The sequence below is a fragment of the Dendronephthya gigantea genome, unplaced genomic scaffold (genome assembly GCF_004324835.1).
Source record: "Dendronephthya gigantea isolate DGI-Jeju-01 unplaced genomic scaffold, DenGig_1.0 000108F, whole genome shotgun sequence".
NCBI lineage: Eukaryota > Metazoa > Cnidaria > Anthozoa > Malacalcyonacea > Nephtheidae > Dendronephthya > Dendronephthya gigantea.
The window spans coordinates 590,611-616,659 of NW_021163118.1; the positions used below are offsets into that span (position 1 = coordinate 590,611).

Sequence of the window (26,049 nt, forward strand, 5' to 3'; positions counted from 1 at the left end):
TTTGCCTTTGAAATTCGCGCTCATATAGTTATATTAGATCTTCAATCCTGTGCAAACTACGACGTGTCAACGTGCCCATACACGACCACATCATCTTACTAAACGGCAAAATAGCAGCGATATTATTAAAATAGGACAAGAATCTACATGTATCAGTTAAATATATTCTTACCCCAATTCAATCTAAATTTAATCGAACAGCATGAAAAGAACGGTTCATTTGTTACTCTTGGAGGAATTGCCGTATCATGGCTGTGCACCACAACTCTTGGGAGACAAGACTGGGACGCAGATAAATACGTCACATACACATTTCAAATACTAGTATATTTCGCGCCATTATATAAAATAAAAAAAACAAAAAAAAACAAACGGAACCGAGGCAATTTTCAACTCTGTTGCTGACGCCGTACAAAGATACATGAGTACAGTTACTTAATAGACCTTTCTTTTAATGACGTCAAACGTGGGAATTCTGATGTTACACGAAATTTAATTGGCTCCACAAAACTGTCGAGCCAATCAAACTTCGTGTAACATCAGAATTTCCGCGTTTGACGTCATTATGAAAAAGGTCTATTACCATTCATTTACAGCGACCGAAGAGAACATTATATTTTTCTGACGTCGCGGGAAAAAGGTCTTTTATTATATTATTTTATTACCACCCTCCAAGAAAAACCAAACAACAAGGTTAATAACGAACTATCTATTTATAAAAGATATAATTTCAAATAGAGTGTGAATTTCAAAAAATATAATTTCAAATACAGTGTTTTATCTCCTCATCCGTGTTTTATGGCATGTTGTAAAACACGGACTGGACTGCATTTGTAAAACACGGACTGGACTGGACTCAAAATCTGTAAAACACGGACTCAAAATCTGTAAAACACGGACTCAAAATCTGTAAAACGCAGACTCAAAATCTGTAAAGCACGGACTCAAAATCTGTAAAACACGGACTCAAAATCTGTAAAACGCAGACTCAAAATCTGTAAAATGCGGACCCAAAATCTGTAAAACGCTAAGTTTGAACTACAAGCGGGTGTGGCTTGCATGGTTAATGATTCTTCGTTTGATTTGAAAGGAAATCAACTGCAGGGTCTTCATATTTCATTTGGCAGTTTTCACACCTTTCTAACCAAAATATTGCTCGGTTTAAGATCACGATGAACAATGTTGTTGTTGTGCAAATAGTCTAGCCCAGTAACTATATCTTTGACGCAAATCGGCAACAACTCCGAAAATGATGAACACTCGAATTCAGTGTCAATAAACTGTAGATAGTCGGCAAGAGAACTCACCATTTTCTCTACACCAAAATAGCCAAAATTGAAACTTGAGTATGGCATCATAATGGCATATGGCTCACTGCAAAATCCTATAAACGAACTTACGTTACGGTGGCCCTTATAGGCCGTATTCTCTGGCACGAAAAGTCGCTTAGAAAACGTTTTCGTTGCCCCCCTTCGGGCACTACTTGAAAACACGATAGAAAATTAGGATAAATTATAGAAAGTCTAAATTCACTTGTTTTCACCTGCACAAACCTGCAGTTTTCGAGCATTTCATCTTTGAAAAATCAGTGAATTTGCATGTTTTGCAATACAGCGACGCCATTTTGATTCAGGAAATGTCTAGGATACTTGGTGTAATTTACGACATATATAGCAGATTCAGCAGTTTTATACCGGTATTTACATGAAGCTCCGGCATTTTTGCTGTGCAAGCAGGTTTCAACAAGGAAGCTTTCAGTGGAGTTTTACGAGGTTTTTCGCAAATTTTCATAGTTTTTCAAAACTAAATTAGTCAGAGAAGAGTTAGACAACAATTAATCGGAAAAAATCCGCAAATTTGCGATTTTTTTAAAGCATTCTGCTCTTGATATTTACAAATAAATAAGAACAACTTTATTTACACGCATTAAATCATCCACGAGCGTTTTGTTTCTAGCCAATTTATATAAAATAATTACTACACAATTCTTTTTCAGCATACCCTTTAATTTATATTAACTACTTTTATAATACACACGTTTTCTCAACAAAACTATTTACAACATCTCAGTTTTTTGACAAAGTTAATTACCAACGCCAACATCTATTTAAACGTGATTTGCAACGTACAACTACTGTACATGTTAAAATATTGAACACGCATACCAAGGTTGATATCAGCCATACGTTTTAATACCATTGTGGGAGAATTACGAGCGCCTTATAATTTTAAAACACAAATAAAATGTTGAACTCAACCCTTTTAATCGGACAGCTAATACCACAACTCATGATCGACGTCATCTCCGAAATCCAGATTAGATCCTGATCCTTCAAGTTCATCATCGTCATCAGATTGAGCCAGGCCATAACTGCTATCATCGTCGTTACCATCTTCAACTACTGCATTCTGGCAATCACCACACGAACATAGGTCGGTGCACTTTAAGTCAGCCTTTTTGCAGGAGCAACGCATGGTCGAGCATCTAGAATCTTGCACTTGCACTCAACACACTCAATTAAAGATCGCGGAGCGGGTGGGCGTGTCATCCAAGTTATCTCCAGCTCTTTATCGTCAAGCGTCCAGCCATTGCCAACCAGTGATGGAAGATCGACTTCTGCACTTAAACACTGATACCATGATGCTGCTTGATTGCTAATGCCATTACCAGTAAAAGCATGAAAGCCTGGTAAACAAAGAGCAACATCCACGCCCAAGAATTTCGAGATAATTGCTACAAATACGCAACGACGTCTATCTCCCGTGCCAGTCAGAAAGAAAATCTCTTTCTGCATCTGTTGTTGCATGCCAATCGCAGGTATAAGAACATCTGTATCAGGGCTTTTGATAATAACTTTATCGTACGTTGCTGCTGCGTGGTTGGCATGTAGAATTAAACGAGTGTCTGCTTCTTCGTGGTGCTATGAAGCGAAGACACCTCATTACTTGTAACAATATCGTTCGGGGAATCACCGGGATATAAAACATAGCATATTTCTTTAGCAGTTACGTACATAGTTGAAATGGAAAACCACCGGGAGGAGTTACATGACCTCCAGTGTTCACATAAGAAAGATATGAAAGATTCCTTGTTTCCACCGGATCTTATACACTTTTTCCACTGTTTTGGAACACTCTGATCTTTTCCGAAGATTTGACCTTTCTGGACTCCATTTTCACTTTTCAGCTCTTCGTTGTCTCTCTGCATTCTTTATGCTCAACTAAGGATACCTGTCTGCAACAATCTAATCGTTTGGAATTATACTTTCGTGCTAGCGTGTTGAGGTTTTTAAAAGAGCATCATCGCCAAATGTTTTCCGTTTTCTTTCATCAACTGAATAACTGCCATAGCATCTACAATCAGTGCATTGTTGTTAAATGCACAAACATTGACTTCTGGATTTCCAGATTCATTTTCCAATACTTCAGCAAGTTTAGACTTGGGCCAACTTGGCAGTTGTCACAAGTCCTCACACGTTTTCATAAGGAAAATGTTTGAAATTTGTTCTGTTTCAACTTCGTTAAGATGTCTGGGTCTTCGCTCAACAAATTCGTTTTTAGTGGATTGATTATAATAAGATAAAGGCGTTGGTAATTAACTTTGTCAAAAAACTGAGATGTTGTAAATTTATAGTTTTCTTGAGAAAGCGTGTGTATTATAAAAGTAGTTAATATAAAACAAAGGTTATGCTGGAAAGGAATTGTGTAGCAATTGTTTTATATAACTTGACTAGAAACAAAACGCTCGTGGATGATTTTGATGCGTGTAAGCAAAATTGGCGGTTGTTTTTCCGATTAATTGTTGTCTAAGTCTTCTTTGACTAACTTAGTTTTGAAAAACTATGAAAATTTGCGAAAAACCTCGTAAAACTCCATTCAAAGCTTCTTTGTTGAAACCTGCTTGCACAGCAAAAATGCTGGAAACTAGGTATAAAACTAGTATACTGGTATAAAACTGCTGAATCTGCTATATATGTCCTATATTACACCAAGTATCGTAGACATTTCCTGAATCAAAATGGCGTCGCTGTATTGCAAAACATGCAAATTCACTGATTTTTCGAAGATGAAATGCTCGAAAACTGCAGGTTTGTGTAGGTGAAAACAAGTGAATTTAGACTTTCTATAATTTATCCTAATTTTCTATCGTGTTTTCAAGTAGTGCCCGAAGGGGGGCAACGAAACTGAACGACAATCGGCCACAGAATACGGCCTATTAACGCTGTTCAGGATTTTTGCTTCTTTTACGAAGCGCGTCTGGGAGTCGATGTTAAGACTTTTAAGTTTCTTGACAACGACATTCTGTTGCGAAGTGCTACCATATGTAGCCAAATATACCGACCCAAAACTGCCAGATCCAAGTTTTTTTTCTTTGGAAATGCTTTTCCAGGCAAATCTCAGAAGCTCTAAATCCTTTTGTATTAAAACAACTTTTGGGAGCTTAAAGCTCCCTGCCATTTTAAAGTATACCACTGAAGTAACTTGGTTTTCAGTCCAGACTATACGCGACAGACTATCATACACAATCGTCGCATGAATGCAGCTGTTTGACAGTTTGTATTTCCGGATACGAAATAATATAAGCTGTAACAATTTAAGGTTACAGCCTGTATGAAACTGTTGATAGCTACAAAATCTTTAAAATTGAAATAACTTATCTATGGGTTAGAACGCATTATATAATATTTATGAATTTGGTGTAGTTACTTGGGAATCTTGCTAACACTCTGAACTGAAGTAATAGTATAGCCGCCAGAAAGGTGTGAAAACTGCCAAATGAAATATGAAGACCCTGCAGATGATTTCCTTTCAAATCAAACGAACAATCATTAACCATGCAAGCCAGACCCGCTCGCAGATTTTGGGTCCGCGTTTTACAGATTTTGAGTCCGCGTTTTACAGATTTTGAGTCCGCGTTTTACAGATTTTGAGTCCGTGTTTTACAGATTTTGACTTCGTGTTTTACAGATTTTGAGTCCGCGTTTTACAGATTTTGAGTCCGTGTTTTACAGATTTTGAGTCCAGTCCAGTCCAGTCCGTGTTTTACAAATGCAGTCCAGTCCGTGTTTTACAACATGCTGTGTTTTATCACCTCGTTTGCGTTTTACGTTCTCGTACGTCTTTTATTCCCCTCATCCGTGTTTTATAGTAAAATATGCTCAAGATTGATCGGCCTATCTAAAAGAATGATGATATTTGTGTCGCGGATTAGCGACAGTACAGTTAATATAAGACTGATATAGATTAGTTTGACATGACACCGTAGCAACAGTCTCTGAGTTTTATTAGTTTTTGTTAAGGAAAAGACGAGGATGAACAGTTGTGATTTTGTACATTCACTCAAGTAGTACATCCACCATGCGACGATTAGCCTTAGAATCCGAGAAAATGAAAATTTACTAACAAATAATAGCTGAACAAGAGCGAAGCGGATTTATAGAAAGAGTTCCTGATCATGATACTAACAAAGATCGCTGTAATTACCTCTCACATCATGCGGTCCTCTTCAGGCAGTCCCTCTGCGTAATGTTTTCGACTGCAGCTGTAAACCCAATGATCAGCAACGAAGCCTTAACGACTGCCTCACTACCAGCCCAGCTCTTTTAAACGATCTTACAGCTATCCTCATTCGTTTCCGCCACTCGCGTTACGGCTTCACAGCCGATATCGAAAAGGTTTTCCTCAACATCAGCCTAGATGAAGACGACCGTGATTTCAACAATTATGGAAAGACGAATTCAGCTAGTTAGGATGATCTTCTCCCATAGGAAATCTAAAAGAATTGGTTAACACTGGCAAAATACTTAGACATGCACTGCAACCCAAACCCAATTCCCACGTCGATACTTTCCATCTTCGCCAACCTAGCACGTCATGGCCAACCATCCACTACATTTCTCCACATCTTTGTTGACGCAAGTGTCAAGGCCTACGGTGCAACTGCCTACATTTCTGAAGGAACTAACACATGAATAGTTATGGCCAAATCCCAAGTCACCCAGCTAAAAAAACCAACATTACCGCAACTCGAGTTGATGGCAGCCGTGATCGGTTCAAGATTGTCTCATATCTTCGACCCAATCTCCAACGGTCTACAGTGTACCTCTGGTCTGACAGCCAGATCGTTCTACATTGGCTATCGTCAAGTCGAGAAATGAACAGGTTCGTCTCCAACAGTGTAAAAGAAATCAAATCTGCCACCACTGACATTCCCTGGCGCTATTGTCCATCAGCTGAGAACCCCGCAAATCTCCTTAAACAAGGTATACGCACCAGTGACCTAGTGACCTATATAGATCAACCCTGTGGTCTCACGGTCCCGTTTGACTAAGCAACACATCTAAATGACCATCGTGGAACATCTCGTCTGTTACTCTCCAGAAACACAGAAAGCCAGCCTGAAACCACCGTCACCCTGACAACCACGTTAGATCCGACTGAACCCATAGAACGTGGCATCGCAAGCATCATCAAATTCACCAATTGCAGTACACTCCCAAGATTAGTCCGTGTAACAGCATGGATGTTGCGATTTCTTAACATCCTCTGGAAGAAAGCTGACAGTGGTCCTTTGTCCACATTGGAATTACAGGCAGCACACAAACTTTGGATTCTAAGCTGTCAATAAACTGTGTATTCCAAAGAACTTATCAACTTGAAATCAAAGACAGCTGATCGGCTACCACTGGTCAGACATCTTCGTTTTTTCGTTTCTTCAAGAGTCGACAAAGTTTCCTATCCTACTCCCCCAAAACCACCACCTAACACAAGTGATCGTAGAAGCCGCACATAGCAGAAATACTAAACTCCACCCTCACCCATTTTCGTCAGAAATACTGGATACCAGCAGCGCGACAATACGCAAAGAAGATCACTCATCGCTGTGTGGAAAGGTCATTAGTCAATCGTACAGATCCCCGACCCACCAGCACTACCAGCAATCCGCACCACCGATTCGCTTCCGTTTACAGTCACTGGAGTTGACTTCACTGGCACAATCTACGTGAAATCACCCGAAGGTCCACTCAAAGTCTGCATCTGCTTGTTCACATGTGCCAACATCCGGGCCATCCACCTCGAAGTAGTTAATGATCTATCAGTACCCGCCTTCATGGAAGCCTTTCGAAGGTTTGCCGTCGCAAGTCACTTCCCACAATCATGGTATCCGACAACGCTTCAACCTATGAATCAGCAGCAGAAGAATTGAAACTGTTGTTTAAATCACCAATTCTACAGGAACATCATAGTAAACGATCCGTACAGTGGAAATTCATAGTAAAACGTGCTCCATGGTATGGTGGGTTATGGAAAAGACTAATCGGTATGACCAAACTTACCCTGAAGAATATCCTTGGCTGATAAACTGTCAACCTATCCAAACTGCAAACCATCATCACAGAAATCGAAGCAATATTGAATGACCGCTCACTAACCTTCGTCTCATTCAACATCGAAGATGAACAACCCTTGACTCCTTACCATCTCCTTTACGGTCGTAGAATAATAGCATTACCACACCCTTTAATCGCTAATGACGAATGGTCCGGTTCAACCTTCAATGAAAAACCAACCTTAGTTCAACACCTTGCGAAAAGGAGAACTGATTTAATCCACCACTTCTGGAACCGCTGCCGGAAAGAATATCTGACATCACTCCGCAAATTCCACAAGGCAACAAAAACAAACAAAATTTCTATCAAGGCGGGCGACGTTGTCCAGTTAGATGACGATACAAAGCGTATCAACTGGAGATTAGCTGTCGTTGAAAGTCTCATTACTAAGATGGATTAGTCCGTGCAGCAAACATCAGAACGAACACAGGCCACACTAAAGGTCCAATTACAAAGCTGTACGCACTCGAGGTTGCCTTGACAACAAGAAGTACTCCTGATGAAAGCCATGTACCTCCAACTCACGAGGAAAGTATCGCGAATGGTCCATTGATTTACGTCACCCCAAAGAAGCAAGGACGAACAGCAGCTCGCGAAGCAAAGAAGAAGATCAAGGACTGGACAGGTGAACTCTTGCGCACCCCAGGGGATGTCCCGGATTAGCGACAGCACAGTTATATTTAAGATATAGTTCAGTAGGACATGTTACGGTAGCAACAGTCTCTGAACCTTATTGGTTAACGTTAAGGAAAGGGCAGGAATGAGCAGTTGTGATTTTGGACATTGTTTCAAGTAGGAACTGTAATTCTAACCCTTGTCGCTGTTCTTTTATGTCAATGATTATAACACAGAGGATATATATCCTCGGATTCAACGGAAACAACTGTCACCACAATATACTGTTTAATTAACTGTCAACTTTCGCTCGCTGTGAATACTTTATTTGATAAATATTTCAGTATCGTTTAGTTGGCTTTTCCTTTCAACGGTTATATTATAAACCACAAACTTTACTCAACTTAAAAGATTAATCACGAAGAAGCAGTTTTTAATTTTAAACATTTTCCGGCATTTATTTTGTCTAAAACTACATGAAGTGCAGTGACATCTAATTTTCTCGGGTTTTAAGTCGCGGAATAGATTACTACAGCTCTAACTTGCAATCATATAATATTATTGGTAGGTTTTTATGTAAAGGTATGTTCACACGATCCAATGTTGTTTGATCCAATTCGCTTCTGATGAATGTTTCATAGTCTGATAGTCTGTTGTCTTGTAATGTATATATGAGCAGCAATCCACTGAAGCCATGCACTAAATGCACTACATCTTCATCAATAGCCGACTTTATTTCATATGTCAGAAGTGAATGGATGGAACAAAAATGGATTGCATGAACAGACCTTAAAATATTCTTTAGAAATGAATAACCAATTGGAAGTTAGTCCGTCTAATGACTTACCCTGAAAACGCGACTGGCTGAAAAATATATATCAAGTGTACATCATCAACTAACGAACTCGAACTGAGGGCCTTCGTCACAAGACCTCATTGTCTTGCACAAAATTTCCCCTGGGTAAATTAACCCGCATTGTTTTGGAATTGATAGTTAATCCCATGCCCTCAAAGTTGCAGGAAGATAATGGGGCGAAACGGACAAAAAAGACTAGGCGCGAGAATAGTTAAGAGTGGTTGAGAAGAACATTTTTTGTTCGACATAGTGTGTTTCAAGAATAAACGATTTCTTTTTTAGCATTTTTGACTTGTTTTGTGCCGGGTGGATTCAAAATCTTCTGACTGGTTAAGACTGTTCAAATTCGTGAACACGCATCGTCAAGGCATCATCATTGAACTAGTAAATTAATAAAAATTATGCCCTGCAAAACGGAAAACGAAATGATTTTCATTTTCTTTAACCCCTTCTTGCAAATATTTTTGTTTGCATATCGCTTCCGCTCATATAATTTATAGTTTATATCAAGATATAGCCTTTGACCCTGACATTAGTCTACCTGTATGGATACAATATAATTATATGACCGAATTCGTTCTAACGCAAGCGGTTATAATCTTTGAAAATTTTTCCAATTTCACGCAGAGTAGTTTGAAAATTAAATAGGAAATTGAATATTAATAAATGGCCTGCTACAATGAAAAGGAAAACAATAAGTAAATTTTGAATATTTCACTTTCATTTTCATTTTCTTTAACTTGTCTTGAAATATTTTCAAATTTGATACAAACATTTGTTCGTCATTGAACTATGTCTACACGCGGGAATTAGTCGCTTAATTGCAAAATTTTTGTAATGAAAGAGCGTTTTTCTACAAGAGAAGCCTTTATAAAAGACGCACACTCAGCGAATCTATATGGTCGATAACTCACGTTAACATCTGTGCATCTAACGACTCATTGCTCTCGCCATCGGTAAAAGATTCAAATCACGTCAGTGCCAACGATAGCGAATACCAACGATTAATATTCTAAAAACTCCCTGCCGCTTTTCTTCTAAAAGTCATTAACTAGCTCTAAGGATCCATGAGGTCTGAAAAGACTAATTCAAGCGAAACATCACAATGGGAAAATTTTATTATGGCATATTGATTGGAGTAATATTTATTGCAAATCATGATTCGTGGATTAAAATTTCACTTCCAATTTATTCCGGCCTCAGCTCTCATGAGTATTCGTTGCAATAGCAAGATAAGTAGACGGTTTTTTCCTATGCTGGAAAAGAACCGAATTATGAGGACGTTAGGTATGGCCTCAACAATTCAACGGACAATGCATATAGATGATAACAAGGAAATAGTAAGTATAGATATCTTGTTTAGATATATAGTAACTCGTTATATAGGTTTTCGTAGAATCGATAACCACATTATCTGATTAAAATTAATTGCCAACAAGATTAAGAATTTTATAGCAGAATTTTAAAACAGATCCTAGAACTTATAGTAAATTATTTTAGTTGTTGGAGGGAGACTTGTCCATGTGTTTATGTGATGCCTGATTGATTTTTCAGATTATATATATATATATATATATATATAATATAAAGCATTGCTTTTAAGGTTAGTGACATAAGTAAATAAAATATACAAGGTTAAGCCCCCTCTTGCATGCATTAGGTGTCTCGCACAGCCTTTGCACGCAATGTTAACACGTTAACCGCTCAAGCTCTTTCCAACATTACCAGAAATTTGCGACATGATAATTTGCATGTATACTAATTTGCATTTAACTTTCAGTATAATGGCCTTCAACTTTTACTATAAAATACATATAGTAAATATACAAAACTTAAAAATGCCCTTGCCCTAGACCTTGCCCACTGTTTGCCGACCTCTAGATCGGTAGAGCAGCTGTTTAGAAACGTTTTGGTGACAGGATTTTTTAGCTTGGGCATTTCTGCATTCGGCCAAATTTAAAAATATATTGCTCAAAGTTTTGTCCGTGTGCTGTCCACGAACTTATAAAATCGCTCACATTGATTCGAATATTTCGATTCAGGTAGTTGATGAATTGACGTATAATGTACCCAAAAAAATTGTTTAAGATATTCTCTTTCGTATTTGTGTATAAACTTTTCTATACGGCTCGGATTTTTACTGCAATCACTTTAAAAAATATTATCAGTCTTGTCTGGAACTTGAACAATACGAAGGCTATATACACATTTGTTCACAATCATTTGGCCGAACGTAGAAATACCTAAGGAAAGTAATTCGATCATTAAAACGTTGGGAAACGGCTGTTCTATTGATCCAGAGGTCGGCAAACAGTGGGCAAGATCTAGGTCAACGGCATTTTTAGGTTTTGTATATTTACTATATGTATTTTATAGTGAAAGTTGAAGGCCATTATGCTGAAAGTTAAATGCAAATTAGTATACATGCAAATTATCATGTCGCAAATTTCTGGTAATGAGAAACTCGCTATAATTACGAGATTGCCAATTGGTCATTTTATTTTATGAAACAGTATAGTCATACAGCGTGAGTAAAACCTGGCGTCTATTCATACGCAAATTGGCCGCATAGCGCTAGCTATGCGCATTGCATGGCCGCATGCTGTTATTCAATACGAATGAATTAATACATGCATGTATTTGGTGATTGAAGTATATTAAACTCGTACGAGACATAATAAAACTGTTGATAAATCCGTTCTGTTTGACACCAGGATATAATTATCTAAATTAATTGGTCTCATAAGACTTAGTTGAAAGTAGAAGTATAGGGCCTATGAGCATCGCTGCATCGATCATGTCTTTTTATCACGGCTGATAACTGCTTGGCTGGTCATATGTATCAAAATTGCTGTTGAAAAAACCTCTACAGTACAGATACGTATCAACGTACGTTTACCATAATTTTGCATGCGGCGAATTGAAATTGAAACAAATATATAATATAAAAGCCATCATCATCCCGGCCTGAATAGTCAGTTCAGATTTATATTCAGATTTTTATCTATAACTACAAATACATGTACACATTTGTGCAAAATTTATTAATTGTCATCAAATATATTAATAATCACCAAATATATCAATATTTTCCATATAATTTATTTATTTTTTGTGAACTCTTGGTGTCTTTAAACTTTTCTGATATACCGCGGTGTGTTTTCTAAAGCCAAATGATTTTGTACTTCATAACAAAACAGACCACATATAAAAGTCATTGAAATATTTCTTTTGAACTGCGCTGAATTGAAGGTTTATTATCAATATAATATGACGTCAATTTAATATGACGTCATGAGGCGTCTCGACAATATGAGTTAACATGGGCAAAAGAGCGAAAATTTTAAATTCTAATATATAAATACAGTTTAAATCACTAGATTTACTTAAAATCTTCCAGTGCCGAAGCCATAGGAAATGAAGGACACGATAATTCAGTTTGTCGAGGATCTGGCTTCTGATTGCTTGATTTTTATACTCAGATCAGTAGGTTACTGCTCATATATAACGTACCTGAAAATAAAATGGAAAAATAGCCACTACACCTAACATAAATAGTTCGGCATATAGCGGTACCTGAATCAGACTCACGAATGCGTTGATTGGTATCGTTATCTTTCCAAGAGTTCTGTCTTAAACCTGTCTTGCGGCCAGTATATCGCATATAATCTTACCGCTTTTTAATCCGTTTCGGATGAGCGAGCCAAATCGACACCATTATCTGCTGTTTGAATTGCATTCGACCCGACCGAAATGCGACCCTTTAAGCGAGGCCTTAGCCAGGTCAACCCCAAAAAAGTCTGGTTAATTCCCTTCGAGAGTAAAAATGCGTTTCTTAATTCCCAATTCCTCTGTGTCGAAATGCATGTCTGAATGTCGTGTTGGACACAAAGGTCTTACTGATGGTCAAATTAGCTAGTCGTAAAATCGTTGAAAATTTGAATACCAAATTAGGCATGCCGCATGCATCAGTTCTTGTGTTTTGATCTGCTCACATTACATATAATTTGTTGAGATTTGGGAAGGATCGTCCTGTATAAACTGGCACGTTAATGAGTTTATCGTTTTGAGATTATCGTTTAATAAAATGTCTAATGTTGTTCAGATAAAGACTAAGCATTGCAAAGTTCAAACAACCTTTGGATACAAACAAACCAAGCTAAACCTCGACAGTCAAAGCAATAAACAAAGTGATGAAAGCAAGGCAAAGGGCGAATATAAAAAATCGAAGCGACAGCAAGACTCTTCGGGAAAAGTCTGTAGTCAGGCAGAGCCTGTGAAAAGCGAGAAAGAAGTTGTTCACGAGGTCCCTGCCATTGTAACTTCACCAGAGATCAGAAGAGTAATGGTCAAAGAAGGTGTTACGAAAGTTGTTATTGATCTTGAGACGACTTCCCGAGGTAGGATGATTTTAATACAGAACTGCGTTCACACGGTAGCGGAACCTCTTAATTGTCACGATATCTTCGTTTAGCTATATGAAGCAACGATTATTAATTAGCAAATGTTTATTAATTTGATAGATTTGGTATACTTATTCGGATCTCGAGCTATCAATACAAATGAAAAATTGAGTGTAGTGTAAACGGAGCTATAAACGCAATATGAGAAGAAACGCAGTTTGAGCCCGCGAAGCCCGTTTAAGGCCGAGACACTCGGCATGCGATTTTCCAACGCGACGCGATTTTTAGGAATTTTTCAGTTTTCAAAATCTGCTAATTTTGACAATGTTGTCATATTCTTGGTAATTACTGAATGATAGTACATTTCTACCTGTCTGGTACCCATATCTCTCAAAATATTCGTTCAGAATTCAAATTATTAACTTCTGCATGAAAATGAAAAATTCGCGTCGCGTCAGCCAATCGCGTCTAGTGTGTGTGGGCTTGGCATTATCCACGGGAGGGTTAAAATTGGGCAGTCAATCGGTTGGCATGTTCTCGCGTATATATATATATCGCATTCAGCTATAAAGCTATACAGTTAGTCACAATAGCTATACAGTTCCACCTCATTTGAATTATTAATTTTTAAATTCAGGACTTGTTTTTGAGGCTTTTTTCATTAAAAAATAAAGTACATGCAATAACATCAATTTCCCATACTTTTTCGCAGCGGAAGACGCTGAAATATGCCAAATCGCAGCTACAGATGGGTCAGACGAGTTCAATATATACATTATTCCTAGAGGATACGTAACATCTGGTGCTACGGCTGTCAATAAACTCCGGAAAAGACGCGGGGCATTATACCAAGGTAGAGAGCGTCTGAAGGCCGTCTATCTAAACCAGGGTATCGCAAGATTCCTAGCATGGCTTAAAATGAAGACACCGAGTTTACTGATTGCACACAACGGCAGGGCATTCGACGCAAAACATTTGATCAATGCGATCGCCTCGTGCAAGCAGATGTCAGAATTTTCCCAGGCGGTGATTGGATTCTCGGATTCATTGACCGCTTTCCGCGAACTGTTCCCGGAAAGGAAGACTTACAAACAGACAGATTTAGCGAAAGATCTTCTACGCGCAACATATAATGCGCATAACGCTCTTGACGACGTAAGGATTCTTCAAAAGCTTGTATCTAAATTTATAACTAATGACATGCTGTTAAAGCACAGTTTTACGGTCTTCTGGTACCGCGATTATTTATCCTATTCTCAAATGACCCAGGAAAATATGAAAACATTAAAGCCTTTAGTCAAGGCAGGAAAGGCTTCTGAAGGAATGGCCGCAAAGATTGCCGGAAGTGGACTGAGGATGAGTCATTTGGAGTTTGTTTACCGAACCGGGGGGGTAGAACGTCTTCGCGAGGTTTTAACTGAGCTCCACGGGGAAAAGCCACGCGTGACCAACAATAAAAAAATTCAGACTGAGATCTGCAGTTTCTTCACAGAAATCACGAAGGAATAAAATTTCGAGAATAGACATTCGATTGGTGAGAAATCATAGAAATTTTTCATACATTGTTCAAATAAACATCTTATTTTCGTATACGATTAGTAAATTTTACAGCTGATATCATCAATCGAAACATATTAAAACGGACCCGAGTCCTACTATGGTAATGAAAACATATTATATCGTGTAGGCCATATATTTGGCACTATATTTAACAAGTATTGCACGTGTGTATAACGAAATGCATGTTTATCCAATTAAGTTAACGTTTTGAGTTTATTTAATAATAAAGCGACTTTAACATGCGTAAGATTATGCACACAAATTTCAGACTACTGTAAGTAATATTTAAACTTTCTTAATACCTGGGACAAGTCTAGCGATTTCTGCCTTGTAGGCTACCTTTTTACCAATGCAATAGGGACACCTAGAAGTGATTGGGGTTATAAGTTTCTTAATTACATGATACAATTAGAAGCTAAAGTCGCGTTTACATTATACGTGCTTTGACCAGGCCTATAGGCCAAGGAGTGAACGTTATTTATCTGCCCTGGACCAGGTCGAGGCACAAACTCCAGGCCAATAGAAGGTGACCTGGACCTGATGCGTGGATAGTGAGGATAGCTATCTAATAGATAAGTTAAAATTTACCCGGAGAAAACGTATCACAACGTTAGCTGTTGGTAAGCATTTATAACATTAAATTCCTCATTATGAATTCTCGAGTATAGTTACTGGATGGAAAAGATTTGAACAAGTGATTTGCTCGAACTTTGCACTTCACATAATAGTGATTTTATGAAACACATTGCAATTTTATTCCTTGACCTTGCGACGTCGACGCTTTGCCTTTCGGTTCCATAACAAATTTATATAGGAACACTATTTTAATGTTTTGATTGGCTAATTCCTGGCTAATCTAAGCGGAGCACAAAATTCGTAGCCTTGTTGTCTATACTTGTCTGTTGCGTGAATGAAATTACTTAGATATTAGCAAGTTTTCTTGGAATAGGATGAATCTTTCTTTGCATATTCGCGTTTATAAACTGATTAGAAGCGTATAGTAAATATACCGCCTGTTATATCAATGTGAGGATGTCCAAAAAATCGCCGCTCTGAAAGGAATGTGTTGTTGCATGTAGGCAATGTGAAACGCTGCTTTGACAAATATATAAACATTGGCTGGATTGCACTTCGAAAACATTTTTAATAGTGAGTACAATCATGTGCATATTAGTTTGTTGAAACACAGTAAGAGGAATTTTGCATTTTTGTCCTTTTTTATCGTGAATGTTTACAGTGTTATTTTGCATCTTAATTTTGAATTTATCCACTGGATAGTGGATTTAAACTACCTCCGGACCTTGGATATAAATAACGTGATAGCATTTTTATCCGCTGGATAAAGTTACCCAAGCTTCCTGCAACGCTAATCACACGCTGGATAAAACTTATGCGTTGGATAGCGAGTTATCCACCTTTCTAACAACCAACCCCTGGGTTTTATATAATCTGTATAGGCTGCATACTACAGAGTGTACCATTAAAAAACGCAACCCTTAATAAGTAAGAGGCCTACGATCTTTTGTTATTGAATAGAAGCGAACATGTATGAAGAATGTTAAGTGGGTTGCAGTTTTTTATATACCCCCTGTAAAGTATTACCACTTTTGGCTTGTTTGGAATCTTGTTCCAAGTATTTTGTCAATTATGTTAGCCATTCGTTATCATCAAGAAGAAAGACAGTGTGAACGTATAGAACATATTACCTAGACTTGTCGTAGATTTGGTCCAGGCGAGATCTAGGCCTCTGGTGTATCCTAAGGGTTTACATGGATCGAGCTATAAGGCTGGGCGAGGTGAAAACTGCATATAATGAAAGATTAATCAGGTCAAGCCTTTGATGTAATGCGCTTTTTACCTCACCTAGCCGGGATAACTCGCTCCATGTAAACAGCCCCTAAGTCGTCGGTACTTCTGCCTGGAATTGACTTCAACACGCCTTCAAATGACTTCATTGACTTCAAATGTAGTCAAGTAGTGTTCATAAAAAATATTCATTTTCCAAGCCTGGCCTACAGAGCTTGAAGACTGGGTTGTCTGCCCCCAACTCCTTCACCAGCTCCCCACTTTTACAGCACTTCCAACGATGGAGCGATGTCGTCAGGACAGCAAAAAACATTTGCCTAAGATAGACTTTTGGGACATGGTGCGTTTTTTGGGGTGGGTCATATATTTTGTTTTACATACTTAGCAAAACACCACAGCTCACACAACCCTACATTTGTCTAGCGTCTTTTCAAATGAACCATTTGAACAGCTTCGAATAATTAATGTAGCTATATATATAGAATTATGCGTGCATGTGTACTTGACAGTAAATATGAGCTCCTAACGTTGCCAGGCGCTCTAGATCCAAACGGATGACGATGCCCGAAAAATTCGTTTGAAAAAAAAAGGTCCAGTCACAGTCGGGTACATCTCTCTTTGAAGCTGGTTTCCTTTTTGTATAGCCACCGATTTGTGTATGTCTGTGTGCATGTAAGTTAAGAGTATATAAATGCAATAAAAAAGCCATATTTCATGATAATATTTTTAATAACAACTTGACACGAACGTGGTGACAAATATCAAATTTAAAATTACAATGGGGTATATAATATCTTGAGTATATAAAAAACATCGCTGCTGACCTGTGCTGACGTGCTCAATAATTATACTAGTAGGTGTATTAGAAAAAGTTTTACAGATGTCATGTAAGATTTTTCCTCGAATACCCATGCATAGTAAAATTAGGAAAAAGAATGAAAAATTCTTTATAATAATAGTGCCACTCTTTCTTGGCAAGCAACATCAAAAATTTTTCACCTATATAACCATGCAATAATTAAAACAATTTTAATATACCGCTTCCCATGTGAATAATGCTATGTGAAATTATTTTTAATATGTAATATATCCATGCACTTAATCTATAAATTTAGAAAATCGTCTTTCCTACGAAGATACTCGTTAAGGCGATTTTTGCTGTATCTAAAGGAAAATAACAGCAGAGAATTATTCTTGTCACTGGACTCTAATATAACGACGAAACACCGGACAATCACCGGCCAAACCACGGTCAGCACAGTAGTGTACATATACATGGTGGTTAAAAGTCTGAATCCAGTCGATAATTTTTCTTATATTACGATAATTTACAATAAATGATATCTTGTGAGTTGGAGATTGGATATGTTGATCTGAACTTGCGTATCTTATTATAGTAATGCTTCCCATAGATATCTTGTCAACTCTCATGGTATTGCAGTTGAATAAGAAATTCATATTATTCTTGTTTTGCACCAAAGATGGCAGCTAGAGAGGACTAACAATGATGGGATGTCTCAAAAAAATTGAGAAAATTTGAGATGAAGTTATATGTGTCGAACGAAAAGCTGGAAACATTTTGTAAGTTAAGTGGAATGAAAATCTGCGACACCAAGGGCTACTCCTGCAAAGGAAAATGGAAAAAAAAAGTAGAAGGAATCAATGGTCGAATGGAGTTGAACCAGTAGGATATAACACAAATTGGCACTGTTCTAACATTTTGTATGACCTTTTTTACGTTTCAAAACAGCTATTTTTTGGATAGAGTGAACCAGTTTTGTTAGCATTACGGGTTCAATTCTATTCCACCATTGATTAGGGACAGTCCATTGGTTTTCCTTCTACTTTCTTTTCATTTTCCTTTGCAGAAGTAGCCCTTTTTGCATGATCTCACAGATTTTCATTTAATTGAATAAAAACCTGATTCACCTGAAACCGAAAGGTTTCCAACTTTTCGTTCGACACACATAACTTGATCTTAATTTCGGCCCTCCCTTTGCCATCTTTGGCCCACAAAAAAATAATACGCATTTCTTATTAAACTTAAATACCATGAGAGTTATATTAATTAGATCTATGGGAAGCATTAGAATCACAAAAAAAGTTCAGATCAACAGATCATATTATATCATGTTATAAAAAAATATATATAATTTTTTTTTGAGCGAAACAAGCGTAGTTTTTATATATGTGTAGATATAATTTAAAAATAGTAAACTCAACTAAGTTAACTAACACTTACTCAAGAAAGTCGAAATCAATTGAGGAGAAATTTGCTTGAAGTAATGCCCAGACTCCCCAAAACAAATTCGATACCTAACAGTATATGAAAAACCAATTATTGCATGTGTCACGCAGTAAATCGTTTATGGCTACACCGTAATTTTTGCTGCGATTTTCATCTTTTCTTACAGATGTGAACAAGTTAACCGTTCATGAACTCTCTAATGAACAAGTTTCCTTATATTTGCACAACCGTAACGTATCCGCTCGTTCACATCTGTCGAAAGAAGAAACGAACATCAACGACTAATATAATGAGTACCCGTACAAATTCCTCGGTTTTTGTAGTGGTAGCCTTAACACAAGTGAAATTGGGTACGAGAGCCGTTTGTTGCCAATAAATTTAAGGCAGTGTAAACGGGCCTTAATGCATGCAGTATAGGGCGGTACTTACCAGCGCAAACTGGTTGACATAAACATATAACTTTTTAATTTGTTCTTCAGTAATTACCTCTCCCGTCCCTAATGAACAAAAAACATACAATTAATCATGCGCCTCGTGGATGTGCATGACATAATAACTTTCCCTATAAACTACAACACGAAGAGCGAATAGTCTGCTTTATTCATGCCAGACAATAACTCAGAAAATGGATCATTATTAACCGTTATTAACAGTGCTGTTGTAGAAGTGCAATATACCCAATACATTGCTGAACATAAGAAGTCGACTTGAGACTTAAATAAAGATTAATATATAGTAATTACGACTCATTTTACCTTGAACTTTTGCTTTCTCCTCCAAATATATTCTCAACCATCTCATCTGAAATTCCCTACCAGGATATAAACTATAATCTGGATCAATGACAACACCTAAAATCGATCGTTACGGAAATATTTTGTAGCTATATGTGGATGTAACAGTCCTGTATGAGTATAATTCAGCAGTCATTCTGGATAGTAATTTGTATAGATGGTATAAGTATATATACATAGCTACAGAGTGTCTGAAAAAAAGGTAGTTCCACAACAACGCGCTCGTGTGCGTAAATTGCTCGACATGCAAACGAGCGTAAACTACAAAAAAAAATTGTTCAAGTTATCGAATGCTAACATCTTTCCACGAGGAATTAAGTCTAAACTTTAAATAGGATTAGGCCCTTTGGGACTTTAGTTATCCGGAAATTAAAAGTACCTCAACAACTACGCTAATGCAATGGATCGGTATAATTAATGACAATACTAAATTTCAACAACTAAATTTGAGACGGAGAACTTGACGACGAAATGAAAATTTGTGATTTCGACCAATCTTATCTAACGCGCTCGCGTCTTTTCATTTTTCTTCCATACTTCTAAAAATATATGAAATTCGATAGTGCAAACACTCTTCTTTCAGAGTTTCAAAAAATTACGCTTGTTACTAGAGACTAATTCACGAACACGAACGCATCAAATTTTTATTACCTTTTCTTGTAGACACCTTGTATTATGCAATGTTTTCTATACCACATCTTAATAAAGAATTTCTTATATTGTAACTATATCGCTCTTATCCTACCTCCAAATTCATTAAAATGGTTTCCAATGTCAAACGCACTGAAATTATACGCACCATATTCGTAGTCAATAAAAGAAATTTTATCTAAAACAAAGGGAAATGTTCTATTAGGGCAGGTTATCAACTAGCTGTTACATCAAATACTTGTCATAATAAAATTCACAACCCGTTTATACACAGTACAGTCGGTTTGCATTTGACTGGCTCGTTTGGACTGAAAATGAATCTGGTTTTCATTTTAACGTTTTAAACTTTGCATCAGGTATGCAAATCTCAGAACAAAGTTTGGATTAGGATTCCAGTAAGGTAGGGATAAAATGCGGATACCGATTGAAAAATGCGAATAAGGGGGTAAAATGCGGATCGGGGGATAAAATGCGGATCGGGGATAAAATGCGGATCGGGGATAAAATGGGGGTGATGGTTAAAATGCGAAAAAAAGGAAAACGATTTGTATATGTAAAGCTGGAATTTTAAAAATTTATTGCCTTTTGGAGTGGAGTGAAATTCGATCGCAAATTTTAAGAGAGAGGAACGCACATATATTAGCTGCATCATTTGTTGGGTGCGACATGACGGATTTTACCTTGCTGTTTTGCATTTCTGCAGCGAGATGATAGTCGAACTGTTCGATGGCTGTAATCTGGGTGACTTATAAAGGAAGGCAACAAAAGCAATTATATCCTCACTTGTGTGAAAGAAATCAAACAGTTCTGATTTCAATGGTCTTGATATTGGATCAAAATTTGCGCACAGATGAAACACATCTTTTCAGTGATATTTCGGAGTGAGCTATGGGGGTTTAAAACTCCCCTTCATGTCAAATTGCCACAATACGGTAAACAAAAAAAATCAGGAGAATATACTCTATTTCGATTGCAACTTACAAGTCAACTAATTTGGCTTCAAGTTTTGTAATTGTTTTGTTTCCGTAATGCTTTAGATGCATGTCAAGGTTATAAACAGCTAGTGGAATGCATATGATCTGTGGGCGTCGTATAATCGTTAACTAAAGACGTAAATCTGTGATGTGACCATATTAAAACTTATGCGCCCGGGTTCAAAATGATTTTTTGTCGTTTCAAAAGTTGTAAATTTCACTTGAAGTATTTCTTAACTTCTGAAACGGAGCAGAAAGCCTTTATGTTTTAATATATACAGCCTTGGCGGACATCCAATATTCAGTTTTGGTTTTCTGGTATAACGGCATGTACATTAATATTAACCGAGCAATGACCTTAAATAGTCAAAATAACCCTGAATACTTGTTCGATCGTAAGACAAATTCGCAAGTTGGACACACAGCCATTTACCCCTCATCTGCATTTTCTATCTGCATTTTATCCTCTTATCCGCATTTTATCTTCGTATGCGCATTTTCCTAACCGCATTTTCCCATCCGTATCCGCATTTTATCCCTACCCATACTATTATGTGCAAATCTTGAGTGATATGGTATGCAGGTATATATAATACCCCAATTAAAAACCAGGATACCCCCCAAACCGATGAAAATTAAAAAAAAAATTCACCAGATCATATCTATTACAATAATATTAACAAAAACAAATGAGAACTACCAGGAAGAACTCATTTTAGGCAGGTTTACTGCATTCTTAAATTGGGTATATTTAAAAAAATGATAATGGTGTGCTTTTTATGTCACTTTTGGAGTAAATATGTATACCTGTGGCTAATTGTATAGACTAATTTTATGATTCGACATGTTGATCACCTGACTTTACCAACCACCATGGCACAAAATGTTTTGCATCAGAATGAGAACAATTGTGGCAATGATAAATCGTCTTATTAATGACATAATTTGTACATGAAATCCATATTTTTAAAAAATAAAATTGAAGATTTATATTTATAATCATCAGGATTATATAGTTTGATTTACTAATTATACCTTCATCTTTGTTGTATATGATGTTCTTGACCAGTAAATCATTATGGCTGTAAGTTAGTGGTACATCAGCTTCACTAAGCAGGTCTTTGAGAAGTTTCAGTTCGTCCACAACATTTATCTTACTGAGAATTTCCTTTTTGTACCTGCAATAAAAGGTATACATAATATTATCCTGCATACTGAAAAATCATTAACTGTATATCAAAGGAAATTTACCATTTTTAAATTGAGCTCCTAAGTATTTCAAGAAAATACAACAACAATAAATGTAAATTTATTCCGCAGCATCATATGCATGCATAGCATGTTAACAGACTACAAAAACAATTGATTTGAGAACTGAAAAAGATCTGCAACAGCACATTAATATATGCCCCCCAATTATCATGCTTCCTACGTACACCACGGGTAGAGTATCCAGTGGGGGCCAGTTTTTCAAAGGTAGGTTAATTAGCGCTAACCTTAGTTAAATTTCAATTCACTATATTGGTTTAAGCACCTCTGAACTACTGTTTGTTTTAAAACCTTTACAAAATATGCTTCTTGTCCTTCCAGAAAATATTTATGCAAAAACATATTAAACTTTGTAAACAAGTGACTAAAAAATTGATGTAAAGATTTGCTTTAACCCAGCTAGGATTAAGCTAACCGGCTTTTGAACAACCAGCCTCAGTATATATCAATAAGCCATGAAAAATATCAAGATAACTTGAGTAAATACCGTTTTAATTGAAAAGTATCAGAGGACTTGTATGTCTATACAGTGCCTGCATGCATACTGGGATTTAACTTTATATAAAATTTCTAGAAGAAAACCTCGGCTTTATCTAATTATGTTGATCGAGTAGCAGTTCAATTTATTTGAGAATATATTATTCATATTCATGATGGCTTGTTTGTAATTAGCAAAATCTTTGTGAGAATATGCAGACATATTAATTAATGCAATGCTCATATTTTATGGTTATAACCACAAAGCAAAATGCTACAAAGTGTTTCAACATACGGCATCCAAGGATTTTTTTGTGCAAAAAATCATTAAAGTGTGCAGCATAAATTCCAGATATATTGCAACATAGCAAATTCTGTCAAATTCATCAGTTACAATCAAATTATCACAGGCTATATCTTACCCCCAGGGTACAATTAAAAATACCAGACCAATAGGGTATTATGTTAAAAATCTGTTAGCAGATGAATTGTTGAGTTTAGAACTTGTCTGCTTTCAAGAATAGTGTTTATATTCTTGTTCTAGCTGTTATAGCCCAATGTATGTATAGCATTCACAGTTGTATAGCATTCACAACCATACCAAGAGTTGCCAGTTATTCTATAAGGGCCTCTACCCTGCTGTGAGTTTAATAGGTAAATCCTATATCTGGAAGGGTTTTGCACAACGAACGGGTTCAACTCTTATCTAGCTAGCGTTTCAGCAATCACTAGTATTTGGCGCACTTTATACAGGCAATGCAATTACATCCCAAGTGTAATACTTTATACTACAGCAAGAGTTCCACTTCAGTTAAATATTGCATGCATATAGTGCTGCTCTATATGAATTAATATTAATCTAATAGCGAATACAATGCCCACCTTTCCTGTTTCAAATCATCTTCGAATCTTTCAGGCAGAACACTAAGAAACTTCCCAATCATTTTAAAAACACAAGGCTCGCTAGTTTCAAAATCGCTTGGCAACTCTATCGCGTGAACGCGGGCTAATTTCTTGGCAATCAGTTCACTGAAGTGCTTGTCCGACATTTCCTCTGTCTCAAGTGTTCGACCAGGAATGAAGCCACAGCAATATCCGTTCTCAAAGGTGCCATACAATTTAGGAGCATATCCCTGCGAGTGTAGAAACTCCACATTTATTAGCTCTTGCTTTCTATCGATGAATAATTCTGTTTGATTTCCATATAGTCTGAACATTATAAGATCGCTCTCCGAACCATTTTGCAACATGCAGCCAATTAATTTGTTGCTAATGCCTTCGGTAAAATTCTTAAATTGTAGTTTCCTTCCAGACCACTCTGGCTTGATTTCATAAAGTATTTTGAGGATACTGTGTTCGCTGTCTTCAAATGGAATTGCAAATTCAAAGTGTCTTCGTTTCGTCTTGGTGGCCATCGCGATTCGATTTCAATGGACTGATGACTGTATCGAATATCTCAAATATTTTTTAAAAATACCATACTCAACCATTCTCTGTCACTACATGTGTCAACCACTGACCTATATAGCTTATTGTGTCATATTGGCAACATTGAAAACGCCGAGGGAAAAACGCCAAGGAAAACGCTGAGGGAAAAACGCCGGGGGAAGGACGCCGAGAGAAAAACGCCGAGGGAAAAACGCCGATGGAAAAACGCTGAGGGAGAAACGCCGAGGGAAATACGCCGAGGGAAAAACGCCGATGGAAAAACGCCGAGGGAAAAACGCCGATGGAACCGGGCTATCTTTAAAGGGGGAACGGTGAATCGGGGAACTCGGCAGCAGGTGAAGGGAGGAACTGTGGAGTGGGATGAATAGGGAACAGAGGAATGGAAGAACTGCGGAGTGGAAGAACTGGGTAACGGGGGAATGGAGAGCAGGGGGTAGAGGAACTGGGGAGCAGGGGAGATGGATAGAAACATGCAGGGGAGAAACAAGAGAATGGGGGAATCAGGGATGGGGAGTGAAGGGAAAGGGAATTCCCCTGTGGCTCTGTTTCTCAGTTCTCCTGCTACCCATCCCCCCCATTCCCCTGTTCTCCTACTCCCCAGTTCCTCCAAAGTAACACACAAAAGTAACAAAACTGTAAATACTACAATTTCTATTATTCATATGGATCTGATCAGAATTATACATGTGTATAATGTATTATATACACATTAGGAACACGTTAGGAAGCAAAATGAAAATTATATACACAGAACCGTTTCTTAATTGAGCAAGGTTATTCCCATATAACCTATGATCTGTTGTATTTTTCATTATATTTTGAATAGATATCACTATTCAATTGAAAATTTGCATGGCAACTAAATGAACACTTTTATTGTTTCCACATGATTTTAAAAGTCACACAACAATACCATTCTGCTATTCATAGTCTTAATTTTTACTAAAAGGGATGTGTATTATGATTTTTCACTTGGGCAATATAAAAAAGTTTCACAAAACACTTGGCCACACAGGAAGAATGTGATCTTTAGTTTTTGACTTGGCATTATGCAAAATAATAACAATATAAATAAATATATTTGTAATTAGGATTCCAGATCCGTTTTCGCGAGCCCAGAGCCACGAACCCGGAGCTACGAACCCGGAGCTACGAACCCGGAGCTGAGTATCCTGTCATTGATTGCACTAACATTTTAATTTCTCTGCAATGCTTGCATTAGCAGTTGTGTGCGATATTGACCAAGAGGAATTCCCTGTCGTCTTGCTTCTTCTCGATTGTACATTGCTTGCTGGATCACGGGACGACTGATATTCGCTTTATTCACCGCTTTTAGAGCACTGATAGCCTGTTCGACAATGTTGAGAAAGCCCGGGCTGTAAGGTGGTAATTTCAGCTCTGTGTTTTTCTCGCCAGGATTTTCAGGGTTGTTATTACGCGCTCATCGGGGTCGAGGTTGCGTCTTGTGTTCGCAAGGAATTCGTTAAAGCTTAGTCTATTCATTCCACCAAGCATGGCAGAATGAAAAATCAGACCAGAGGTCTGCGAAATAGCAA

The 26,049-nt window shown here is 37.3% G+C and overlaps 2 protein-coding genes and 1 long non-coding RNA gene across 3 annotated transcripts; 1 reads left to right on the forward strand and 2 right to left on the reverse strand.

Moving 5' to 3' along the window:
- Positions 1 to 11,821: 11,821 nt before the first annotated feature.
- On the reverse strand, positions 11,822 to 12,756 carry LOC114534895. Its single transcript, XR_003688173.1, has 2 exons — positions 12,537 to 12,756; positions 11,822 to 12,375 (listed from the first exon to the last, which is right to left on the reverse strand). It is a non-coding gene; the product is annotated as an uncharacterized LOC114534895 (long non-coding RNA).
- Positions 12,757 to 12,909: 153 nt separating this feature from the next.
- Positions 12,910 to 15,367, forward strand: LOC114534884. Its single transcript, XM_028556362.1, has 2 exons — positions 12,910 to 13,262; positions 13,978 to 15,367. Exons 1-2 carry the CDS (start codon positions 12,950 to 12,952, stop codon positions 14,772 to 14,774), a joined length of 1,110 nt encoding a protein of 369 aa, XP_028412163.1. The 5' UTR covers positions 12,910 to 12,949; the 3' UTR covers positions 14,775 to 15,367.
- Positions 15,368 to 17,384: 2,017 nt separating this feature from the next.
- LOC114534855 (probable ethanolamine kinase) lies at positions 17,385 to 24,552 on the reverse strand. The gene is made up of 7 exons (XM_028556328.1): positions 23,927 to 24,552; positions 22,334 to 22,476; positions 20,419 to 20,502; positions 19,635 to 19,730; positions 19,309 to 19,376; positions 18,874 to 18,947; positions 17,385 to 17,795 (listed from the first exon to the last, which is right to left on the reverse strand). The coding sequence occupies exons 1-7, from the start codon at positions 24,457 to 24,459 to the stop codon at positions 17,735 to 17,737; spliced, it is 1,059 nt and encodes a 352-aa protein (XP_028412129.1). The 5' UTR covers positions 24,460 to 24,552; the 3' UTR covers positions 17,385 to 17,734.
- Between the last annotated feature and the right edge of the window lie 1,497 nt (positions 24,553 to 26,049).

Excerpts from the sequence above, each read along its gene's own strand:
- LOC114534884 (XM_028556362.1), top strand. The coding sequence starts at position 12,950 with ATGTCTAATGTTGTTCAGATAAAGACTAAGCATTGCAAAGTTCAAACA. Across the intron at positions 13,263-13,977 it reads TCTTGAGACGACTTCCCGAG|CGGAAGACGCTGAAATATGC; the intron begins GTAGGATGATTT and ends ACTTTTTCGCAG.
- LOC114534855 (XM_028556328.1), bottom strand. The coding sequence starts at position 24,459 with ATGGCCACCAAGACGAAACGAAGACACTTTGAATTTGCAATTCCATTT. Across the intron at positions 19,731-20,418 it reads CCATTTTAATGAATTTGGAG|GTGTTGTCATTGATCCAGAT; the intron begins GTAGGATAAGAG and ends GATCGATTTTAG. Across the intron at positions 17,796-18,873 it reads ATTGATTTCGACTTTCTTGA|ATACAGCAAAAATCGCCTTA; the intron begins GTAAGTGTTAGT and ends ATTTTCCTTTAG.